Source organism: Syngnathus typhle, linkage group LG11, assembly GCF_033458585.1.
Source record: "Syngnathus typhle isolate RoL2023-S1 ecotype Sweden linkage group LG11, RoL_Styp_1.0, whole genome shotgun sequence".
Classification (NCBI taxonomy): domain Eukaryota; kingdom Metazoa; phylum Chordata; class Actinopteri; order Syngnathiformes; family Syngnathidae; genus Syngnathus; species Syngnathus typhle.
Genome location: NC_083748.1, coordinates 7173549 through 7185696, shown reverse-complemented (window position 1 = coordinate 7185696; position 12148 = coordinate 7173549). Strand labels below are relative to the sequence as shown.

Sequence of the window (12148 nt, the reverse complement as noted above, 5' to 3'; positions counted from 1 at the left end):
TTCAAAATTGACATGATTTTCATCATGCCAAGGGCATACAACAGCAGCCACATAAGTGAGCTCAAGAATACTCAGTAATCACTTCCAGCATGTTAAAACTTAATCTGATCATGTAAGAAATAAGAACACTAAATTACCGCTTATCATTATTATTAGATTTTAAACCTTTGGAAAATAATTTTTGTTCATGGCATGGTCTGACTCTTGTATTGTTGATTTCCTTAAAAAGACTTAAGAGCAATAACACAGCCTCACAGTCACTTTGATGCACACTTTCATTTGCTTAACGAAGTGAAGCAGCCTAAAAATAAAATTTGTCTTGCAGCTGCAAATATGTCCTGAAGCAGCACGTACATGAAAACAGCTGCCCATTAAGACATTTGGATTTAAAAAACAAAACAAAACCGCAAGCTTTTAAATTCACAAGTCACTGAATTTATTTGCCTGCTGTCTAAATTTATAATCAATTTTCATCTATTTTTTAAACACAGTACATTTGCAACAAAGAACACAAAGACGAGCAGTGTTTTGAGAGAGGCTGAGGAATATTTAATACAAACTAAAGGAGGTTACCCAGCCCACTTCTCCCCCACTCACGCCCAAATAATACCCCTCAGAGAGCAGACTACTAAACACTCCAGCAGCCTGCAGCACATCAGTCCTGCCATATAAGGACAAAATCGGGTTGGGCTAGGAAAATTCCATCACTCTCCTCCTAATGCAAATCCTCTCCCTCACTTGTTCTTGACACTCCAGCATGTTTTTTATTCACCTGCTTCCCAAAAGGGAAAACACAACCTGTCCTTCCCAACACAGGCTTTTTATTTCACACCCTGGCAAAAAAAAAAAAAAAAAAAAAAAAAAGAGTAAATAGCATCTCATCCAACAGCAAAAGAGCAGCACTTTTTGGAAGTGCTGTCAAGGACAAAGAAGTGTTTTCAACAAGAGATGTTGGCCAAAGAGCTTTTGTGAATACAGCTGCCTCTCCAGCTCTTGACACACTCAGTCGCCATTAAAAATGTCTGAAGAAGGTGCAAATGCTCCAAACAGAGTATTATTGGCTTTTGGATTATGATTTGGCCGCTCCGACGTCTCTGTGCTAAAAGCACCACAGAAGCAAGATATGGATAGTGTGATTCTCAGGCAGAGGCAACAAAGAGTAGTTGTCTTTGTTCGTGGCAGTACAAGAGGGAGGGGTGAACACGGATGGGGGAGATTTTGCACTTTTGAGCACAAAAAAGAGCTGAGAAGCAAAATTTGCCCCACTAATCATCCATGTATTAAATGTCTGTTAAGGCCCAGGTCCTCCACTGCATGGTCTTAAACTCTTCCCTGCCAACTCAGGTGGGTCGAATAGAATATTAATAATATATTAGCACCTGCATATTAATGCATCTCAGCAGCAAAAAAAAATATCAGGAGCTTTTCCCGAACCATGTAAGCAAACACACTAAAGTTGTTAACATCAAAAGGAAGGTTGTTTAGTGTCTACTTTTTAAACACTTTTTTTTAAATTGAATAACTAGCCATACAATTATGATCACAAAGGGCACAATTAATTGAGGAAAATAGTATCACTCTCTACTAATTGGTCACCCCCTGTTTATAAAAATGCCTGCTCTTGATTGTACAAATCCTCAGAGATCTCAGAAAATGCTGACTCCTGTTTTAACCTGTCAATTAAATATTAATGCACCCTTTAATATGGATGGAACAAGAGCCTGTGAGTTGACTTTAGAAAGGCCGACTTGGAATGAAGCCTTACCTCTCATTCGAATTGAGTTCTTATTTTGTAGACGGACAATATTAGGGATTATATTTAATAAAGTCAGTGTAAAAATGAAATTCAACTCCCAAGAGGCTGGGAGAAATTGCTTTGGTATTTTTTTTAATTAAAAAGGCGTCTGGTGATGTTGTTAAGTGACTCTGATTGGTTGTGGGATAGCACACCAATGCGCACGGTCGACTAATATAAAGTGACATGCGTAGCAGGAGTCGGGAACTCATCGCCTCTGTGGCTATTACAACAAACTCCCATGAGGCGGTCGACACTCCAAGTCATTTTCAGGCCCCACAAAAACCGGTGTGGACATTTGCCTCCATTTTGTTTTTTTAATGACAAACAGTTTACAAACAGCTGAGGACCAACAGAAATGTTTTCAATAAAAAAAAGTGATTAAGTTCCACTGCAGCACAAGATGCAATGTATGACTTATGATTAGCTGAAAACGACACACGGGGTACATGAATGTTATAAATCAATCCCGTAAAGACGGCTAAAAGCTAACAGGAGAACAATGAACACACCAGCTTCAAACTATGTTGCAAGCTCATGGAATAAAATCAAAGTCGGCAAAGCTTATAAGCTTCAATAGTACGTGCGAAGATGCTGATTCAACTCAACTGGGGCGTTGTGTTGTGTTGCAGCTGTTGTGTTGTGTTGCAGCTGTTGTGTTGTCGGCTTGGATTTCATTAGCCGGTAAGGTGAGACTCTTTCGGCAACAACATCTGCAACATTTGTCAAGTGCGTGGTTTTAATGCCCGCTCGAGGGTACGGGGAGTTAACAGGAATACGATCCCAGCGACTTTATCAACATGGTGTTACATTTTCCAAGGGGCAAGCATCTGCTGTAGTTGCATCCGAGAACAGCCTGAAGCTGTTTTGATGCACGGCAATTAAGATGGAGCTTAATCAGATCGACAAAGAAAGAGAGCTTGTTGGTTTTATATGTAATGTTAAACAGTGTGTTCTTTTTCACTATATGAAAGGAGTGTTTGTGATTCATGTTCCGGCGATATTCATCCCCTCCCGACTCAGCTCATGAGGCCCGACGAGGAAAACGACACCAATTGTCTTTGCGTCAAACGGGTGCCAAGCTGCAAAATGATGAGAGGCCGTGCGAGAGGTAAACCAGGGGACACGCATTTCGATCTAACTCCTTTTCCCAGATGGCCATGTGGCAGGAGCTGTGTGATCAGAGATCTAATAAAGAGGCAAGATACGCTGCAGAGCCTTTCCTGGAAGGGAGTCGTTGCCGTGGCAACCGCACCCTTTGCATCGCAGGTTAATAGTGGGAAATTAGGATTTGCCCGGCTGCTACTCAACTTTGAGCTGCACTCCTGTTGCAGAAAGATAGGAGTTGCTCCGACTGGGCCGCCGTTACGCATTGGCAGAACACGATAGGACTGTTGGGTTCCCTTTAGTACGTATTTTTGTGCACTGTTGGTCTGCAATATCATTTTGTAGGTGTTTCTGCTCATACTGCCGACGAAATGAGTTTGAGGGAGAAATAAAGTGGTCAAATATAAGGTACAGTACATATGAATTATATTATGACATAAGTAGGGCTTCGGCACCTGCATGCAAGAAGTTGCTTTTTCAATATAAAGCAGTGCTTAACTAAAATAAATTCAAAAAGATCATTGACAGGGACTACTGGGAAGGTAAAGATGCTGAGTGATGATTTTAATCGGGTCTCGACTGATAAGAAGCATTGCAGTTAAGAGAACGATATTGCCCTTATTTTGATGACAGCAGTGCTTTAAAGGTCAGCGTATTAACTTTATCGCTGCATCTGCATCTTAGTGCTTAACCACTCATCCATGCAGACTGTGTCTTGAAGTTCACCTTGTCTGCATGGGATTCCATGGTAGTTTGAAAAACAAATGCAAACAACATTGTGGCTTTATGCAATTGTAGAAAACAAGTCCAAGAAAATTTGCACATGCCACTTATTCCCCGTCTTTCTTCTCTGGCATGAAAAACGCAGTCGGGTTGCTCCCAAAGCTGCAGCTCAGGCAGGAAATGATAAAACGCTGTCATTTCTCTGCTCCCCTTAGAGATGAGGAAGCAGAGGAGGAAGAAGCCAAACAAGTGACAGCTTCAAGAGAAAAAGACATTTCTCTCTCTCTGCTGTCTGAATGTCTTATCGGGGCGAAAATCTGTTTGCTGTCACATTATGTAGGCCTGACTGCTCGTCCATTGACACCGAACATCACAAAACTACACTGCCCACAACACTTACAATCGGTAACTGTCACCTTAAAGCAACAAACATTGCTGGAATAGAGGCAGGAGTCACACCCATGAGCAGAAACGGTGTGTGGACCTGAATAAGCTAAGCGGAACCAATTTTTAAAACAAATGCAAAAAGGTAAACAGACATATTCACTGCTGTGAATGTTCATGTCCGTCAATTGGAATACAACTGTTTACTGCCACTGAGTTATGGAAGAGGTCCTTGCCCTAGGTCGGCTACAAAATTCAAACTGCTACATAACTGTAAAGATGAACAGTCGATGACGACATTGCATCAATTCAGTTTAGCTATGGTTTAGGGCTCAAAAAATACGTCTCGGGGGCCACATTTGGCCCGCCAACAGTCACTGACCGGCCCTCAAACAGACAATGAAGTCAAAATAAAATGTAAATATAGCATTTGTTATTTATGTACACACCTGGAGACATTGGTCCAAGCAAGGTATAGTGAGCAGCGCTATGACTTGTGTCTGCGGAGTTGCCAACTTTGCAATATTTTTGCTATAGTTAGTGACTTTTCCAACCTGACTTAGCAAGACTACCTAAAAATACAGCAGTAGTTCTTGTGCATTTGTCATCCCCCAGCCACTTCTGCAATGTATTTCCAATGTGTGAACTTCACTATCCACAAAACCTAAAAATAAAGCCGCATTTTTTAACCAAAATCCAAATTATTTCTATGAACCATAAACCAAACTTCACTCATTTCCAACTCAAAAATAACAAGTTGTTTTGAAAATACTGTGATGTAATTAAATCTCAACAAAGACCCTTTAGCAAAACACTAACATGAAAACTGATCAATAAAATGAACATTCCAACAAGGACATTTACTGTATGTAACTCCATGTAAGATACTCTATTGGCTTGTCTTGCCAGTGGCTCCGCTAACCCTCCCTGAATAAATTCTCATGCTCGGACGGGTATAGGGAGGGACTTTTCGTTCCCATGGTGTCGGGAAGAGAGCAGATGGTGAGGCTTCACTGGTACCGGTGTCGGTGTCAGACGCGTCTCAGTGCGGCTGACCTGCAGCGTGCAGATGCTCGTTACTGCAATCTCGCTTTACGGAGGATCTATTGAGCTGATTTGTGTTCTTAAAACTTGCTGAAATTTGTGCATCGCATCGCGTACCGTCGTCATCGTCAGTGTGGAGGAGCTGCGGATGCTGTTTGGGTCACACGGAGTAACATCGTTCGTCTCAGCGTTACGTAGGTGAGACCAATGCGCGTATTTATGCTCAGAAATGTTAAAGCTCATCGGTGAATAAAGTTAGATATTTTAATGTCTGTATTTTTTTTTTAATACGTGTAAAAAATTCACAAGGCGATCTAGGTGGTCCTCGTGCGCGATGCATGGACGCTGCAAATAAAAAGAATTTATTTTATATCGGCACCAACACAACTATCGGCTATTTGGGAAAAAAACTGCTCATAAATTAACAGGAAGATGAAGAAATTCATTTCTTATAAATGCATGCAGTCGTCTGCTGCGCAACTGAGTGAAAAGTCTATAAAACATATTCAAGGACATTATGTAGAAGATATGATTGTTATGAAGCTTTGCATTCAGGGGGAGCAAAACAAAGGATGTGCACCTGCAGTGTTAGTTTATGTCATCGTTTAGAGCCACTCACATGAATTAGGTTATCCACCAATTTGCCTTATCTACATTCTTGACAATTTAATTGCACTTGACTCTGTGATTACAGCAACAATACACAAACTGCAGTGTCAGAATGCTGCTAAAAAGATTTGACCAGCAGCAATTATGCTGATCATCACAATCATTTGGATGCCCATGAGAACAGAATGTGGCTTAGCTCCAGATTTTGGCACAAGTGGGATGAATATCGAGTGCGGACATTTAGGGTGTGTGTATTTTTTAGGGGATCACCTTTGTCAAGTGGTCCATTGTTTCATGAGCTGCTTTACACCTGCTCCAAAAAACAATAAGAGGACAGAGAGTGGATTGCAAACTTAATGGTTATTTTTTGATCGAAACAAGATTTTTTTTTTTTTAAATCCTCTAGACTTTCACCAACTTGGTGGAGTTGACTTTGTCTATAGACAACAAAAGGAGACCCCATGTGTTGGGGGGGGGGGGGTCACCCAGTTGTCTCAATATCCATGCGTTCAGTTAGTAACATCTGGAGAAACAAAGGAATAGTTTGTGTGTTGGTGTGTATTTGTTGTGCTTAACTTTGTTGCCAAAGTTAACAAAGAAGACACACGACATTAAAATTGTCTTCTTTTCCCCCTTTCACTATGTCATATTTGATCCCGGCCAAAAAAAAAAAATAATAATAATGAGGAAGCAGTTCTTAATTTTAAAGGAATTTCAAACACACGCAATAGTTGCAGGGTCTCCTTTCATTTCATGGTGCGGTATTTTCATATTGGTCCATCTGTCCTCTCCTATGACCTTCCCGCTTGAGCAGTATCCGCCGCCGCCTCCTTTTCGGACTCAGAAGAAGACATGCATCTATATCTCCTGCTCGGTCGGCTCTGCAGCTCTGCCATCAGCAGCTGCACCAAAGCTCTGTGTGATGTGAAGTGAAACTCTTGCATACTAATAGAGCACCAATAGGATGTCTCTCAGGGCGGCCAGAGCGGAGACCGAAGAGTGAAAACATCAGGCGGCGCCGCTCAGTTCATCCATGATCGGCACGGAAAACTGCCATGTTGTGTCTTTATTGATTATGTCAATCATGTGTGTTTGTGTTACATTAACTCGTAAAAACACTCTTTGGCAAATCCATTTTGGCCCACTTTGAAGCATTAATGGCAGTATTCTCTTTTGGTTACAAAACACATGATGGTGGCATAGGCGTTGCCATGGTGACGGCTTGCTAGTGCGGCTGCTGATCCAGAAAAGGCTGTTTAGATTTGATGCCCAGTAAAAAGGCTGCTCAGAATTGGGGTAGGAGAAGCAATAACATGAAAAGGGGACATCCTTTTCACATAACTCAAAATCAAGTTACAAATAAGAATAAATGATAACAAGCTGTGAGTGGTCATCTGTGAAGCCCGTTTTGGAAAATTTAAAATAACCTATGATTGCATTGCTAGTATGTGGCATGAATCAGAGCAGGCTTATTAGCTCCCCACAATCACATTAGGCTGTCTTGTGTTGTGGTTAATATCAGTGAAATATTTATTGGTGCATGTTATTATTTGAATGGGTACTTGGATTAAAACCTCATCAGGATTGGCTAAGCAAAGAGAATAAATCCCTCCTGCTGGAGCTTTCAATTCAAACAGTCAGTTAGATCATGTCAGGCTGTTGAGGGATTTTGCTGCCTCTTCCTGTTGGTTTGTGTACACGTCACGATGTGTGAGGCAAAACAAAAATATTCTGTCAAGATATTGCAGTGTAGTTAAAAAATATAATGATGGCAACTAAGCTATACATTGCCGTATCTGTCGGCTGCTTCAGCCTGCAGATTTAATAAAGGCTTCTCGGGATACAGTTGCTGCTGTGTAGGCAGCGGAGGGAATTAATCTCAGACCTAATCTCTCTTTTCCCTCAGAACAGGAGTTCACAAAGGTGTTATTCCACCAAAGCCATTCTCGCAGTCTTTTACTATATCAGGCTTCACACCAGGAGAAATCATCCTTTGGGGTCTCACATCTCCCTCCACCCCATTGATATTCTTGTCAGGTCATGAGACAAGTGTGAACATTTTGCTCCTGTTCTGCTTACAAATTTGCTGTAATGTTTGGGGAAGAAACCATTTTTGTTCCAATGGTAAACAAAGTCATTTTTAAATTTGTTTTTTATATAGAAGAACTCAAATCCCACCAAACAAAGCCGTAAGATTAAAACTAGTTTGCTATGACCTCACAAATGCTCACATTTCCACAGCAACGTCAGGTAAAATAGCTTCGGAAAAGAGCGGAAGCCGTTATGACAGCAAAGGGTAAACCGACTCCATATTTCCATCAATTTTTACTTCCTGTGTCGTAATGGCCACAAGTCCCATTAGGTGCAAATGTGCTGCAGTGATTAGAAAGCGAGGCCATCAGTGAAATGGACCAAATGTGCCCAGCAGTGCTTCCTTGGATCAACAAGGTCAACGCAGCAAAGAGAAAAAGAGAGAGAGAGCAAAAGGATGCAGACACCCACCGCGCTGCCAAGCTGCCAGAAACCCGACTCCAGGTGTCGGAGATTCATGGCCTCAGCATAACAACAACAATTATTCTGGCTCTCTCGTTGAATTTCATACCTGAGCAGCACAAACACATAACTTATTGTATACCTTCACATTGAACAATAAGCAGTGGACATCACGGAGCTTTTATTGGCTTAAGAGGCGAAGATTTCCCTCAGGGGCTAAAGCTATTTCTACTGCTGGATGTGTCAATGAGAGTAAAGTTTGTTCATAAATTGTTCGGATCACCTCAGCGTTTATAGTAGCGCCAGCTCGAGAGTAGCACTTGGAGTAAATAAAAAAACAAAACTAGTATTATAGACCTTCTACTAGATCAAATTTGCATAACTTTTTCTACTTCAAATTGCTTTCTCCTTGCACGTCTTGCTTCTGCCAACTACGGATTAAGACGCCGTGACCAAAGCGCAGCACTGATATCCCCCCAAAATGCTTACGCTTCACATTTTTTGTGACTTTCTGACATGAGCCTGCATCATGCGTAGAAAGTGATTAGCAGTGACGAGCACACGTTTTGTGTTTATTAAACCTGTTGTGTAATGGGTTTACTGCCAGAGCTGCTGACTGTGCCGATCACACAAAAAACACACACACTCGAGTGGATCACTGGCGGGTAATCCACTTCACACTAGAAGAAAAACCATGGTAATCTCTCTAGATTTGACTGTAAAAATCATTCAAAAACCTCATCATCTGAGGTGGCGTCATGTTAAATAACAACGGTGTTATTTATTAATGGCGATATTGTGTATAAAAGACAACAAGCTGACTGAACTTGTGGATGAATTGGTTGCCACAGCTCTTAGAAACAGAAGGGATGTCAATTCAGATACCAAGCATGATCTAATTCACCATGTTTTGATAATTAGTTGGTTGCCATGGACAAGCGATTCAAACTGTGGCCTGTAACTAAAGGGATACATTTTTCTTAGTGTTAGTTCTGTTACGGGTTTTCACTGTTCCACATTTGTCTTCTTCAGGTATCCGTCTTGAGGCATCAAAAGGAAAACATCTGAGGTCCAGAGCAGATGTTCTTGAGGATTCTATCCGAAGAGATTTTATTCTGGATTAGAAGAAGGCATTCATGAGGATTGCTAATGCTGAACATTCCCTTCAAGATTTTACTTCAACTGGCTCTCATCTAACTATTGTTTGAGCAGAGAGCAGACAAGATGACGCTTGGGCCTTGGCCTCCTCTACTCTGGCTGTGCGCGGCCTCACTTCTCGTCTCTCGGTCCCCCGCACACGCCACGGACTGCCCTCACTTGTGCGTATGTGAGATCCGACCTTGGTTCACCCCCCAGTCCACCTACAAGGAGGCGACAACTGTGGACTGCAACGACCTGAGACTGACCGGCATCCCCATCAACCTTTCAACAGACACTCAAGTGTTATTGCTCCAAAGTAATGCCATCTCTCACACTGGGGGTGAGCTGGAAGCCTTGCAGAACCTGACAGAGTTGGACCTGTCCCAGAACAACTTCAGCTCCGTGGAAGCCGTAGGCCTGAAAAGAATGAACCATCTCACCACTTTGCATCTGGAGGAGAACCAGATCAGCCAGCTGCAGGACAACTGTCTGGGAAATCTCTCCAGTTTACAGGAGCTCTACATCAACCATAACCTCATTAACTCCATCTCCTCTCGGGCCTTCGCCGGTCTGCACAATCTGTTGCGTCTGCACCTAAACTCCAATAAGCTTCACGTCATTGACAGCCGCTGGTTTGTAGAAACTCCTAACCTTGAGATCCTCATGATTGGAGAAAATCCAGTCATTGGCCTTTTGGACATGAACTTCAAGCCTCTGGGAAGTTTGAGGAGTTTGGTCCTGGCTGGTATGGATCTCTTTGATGTTCCTCCAAATGCATTTGTAGGATTGGATAACCTGGAGAGCATATCTTTCTACGATAACAAACTGGTCCGAATCCCTCAACTGGCACTGGAGAAAGTCCCCAATTTGAAATTTTTGGATTTAAACAAAAATCCAGTCCACAAAATCCAGGAAGGAGACTTCCGAAACATGCTTCATCTCAAAGAGTTGGGAATCAACAACATGATGGAGTTAGTGTCGATTGATCGCTACGCTCTAGACAACCTTCCGGAACTGACCAAGTTAGAGGCCACAAACAACCCCAAGTTGTCTTACGTCCACCGCCTGGCCTTCAGGGACATGCCTTCCCTGGAGAGCTTGATGCTCAACAATAACGCGCTCACTGCTCTCTACCAGCATTCGGTGGAGGCCTTGCCCAACCTTCGGGAGATCAGTCTGCACAGCAATCCCTTGCGATGTGACTGTGTCATCCAATGGATGAGTTCCAACAAGACCTCTGTGCGCTTCATGGAACCCTTGGCCATGCTTTGCACCTCCCCGCCAGAACTCAGGGGCCAGCGCGTTCGGGAGCTAAGACTGCTAGAGTCCTCCGAGCAGTGTATCCCACTGATATGCCATGACACCTTCCCCGGCCACCTCAACTTAAATCTCGGAATGAGCGTCAGTCTGGACTGTCGGGCCATGGCTGAACCGGAGCCTGAGATCTACTGGGTAACCCCGCTTGGAACCAAAATCACGATGGACACAGTGTCAGAGCGCTACCACCTGAGCAACGAGGGAACTTTGTGGTTGTCCCATGTCCAAGTGGAAGACTCGGGACATTACACCTGCGTGGCCCAAAACATCGAAGGAGCTGACACACGGGTCGCCTCCATTCGAGTGAACGGAACCCTGCTTGACAGCGCTCAGGTGATGAGAATTTACGTGAAACAGACAGAGTCCCACTCCATCCTTCTCTCCTGGAAAGTCAATTCCAATGTCATGTCCTCCAACATCAAATGGGCCTCTGCCACCATGAAGATCGACAACCCGCACATCACGTACACGGCCCGTGTACCCGTGGATGTTCACGAATACAACCTCACCCATCTCCAGCCTGCTACAGAGTACGAGATCTGCCTCACGGTCTCCAACGTCCACCTGCAGACGCACAAGTCTTGCGTCAACGTCACAACCCGCGGTACCACTTTCGCCCTGAACCTGTCAAACCAGCACCCGAGCGCCGCCGTGCTAGCCGTCATGGCAACCGCGCTAGCCTTCCTCAGTTTGGCTACAGTCGGCATCTACACGGCCCGTAGATGGAAGAGAAAGAACTATCACCATTCCTTGAAGAAATACATGCTTAAAACCTCGTCCATCCCGCTCAATGAGCTTTACCCGCCGCTCATCAACCTGTGGGAGTCTGACGGAGAGAAGGACAAAGATGGCAGCACAGAAGGAAAACCCTCCCCTGTCGATACCACACGTAGCTACTACATGTGGTGAGGATGTAGCACAAACAGACAAGAACTCCTGATATTTTGACGCAAAAGTTGCTTTGTGAGCTTTGCTGATATGTGACAGAGTAAACAGGAAGGTTTTTTGTTTCCGTAGTATAGCGTATTGCGCTAATTCTTTCTATTTCTTGTTTTGTCTTTGAGGAAGCAGCTGTACTTAGCTTCAGTGTTACTTTCGTTGCTATGTTGTATTTGTGGTGCTTTTAAAACTGAGGTTAATAATACTGCAGCAGTGGCCAGGGGTCTTGTGGCAGCATTAGTAATGAAGAGTTGTTTTTTTCTGTTTTGTAAAACAGTTCAACTGTACGGAAGAGGATTAGGGCCAGTGAAGAAAAAAAAAACGAGGGGTGAAAGGATTCTGACTTTATTCTCAGAATTCTGACTTTAAAGTGGGAATTCTGACTTTATTCTCAGAATTCTGAGAATAAAGTCAGAATTCTGAGAATAAAGTCAGAATTCCCACTTTAAAGTCAGAATTCTGAGAAAAAAAGTCAGAATTCTGACTTTAAAGTCAGAAATTGGGAATTCTGACTTTAAAGTCAGAATTCTGACTTTATTCTCAGAATTCTGACTTTAAAGTGGGAATTCTGACTTTAAAGTCAGAATTCTGACTTTA

General features: G+C 43.0%; 1 protein-coding gene across 1 annotated transcript; it reads left to right on the top strand.

The window, feature by feature from the left end:
• Positions 1-4998: 4998 nt before the first annotated feature.
• On the top strand, positions 4999-11831 carry LOC133162868 (leucine-rich repeat neuronal protein 1-like). Its single transcript, XM_061292349.1, has 2 exons — positions 4999-5251; positions 9188-11831. Exon 2 carries the CDS (start codon positions 9380-9382, stop codon positions 11519-11521), a length of 2142 nt encoding a protein of 713 aa, XP_061148333.1. The 5' UTR covers positions 4999-5251; positions 9188-9379; the 3' UTR covers positions 11522-11831.
• The last annotated feature ends 317 nt before the right edge of the window (positions 11832-12148 follow it).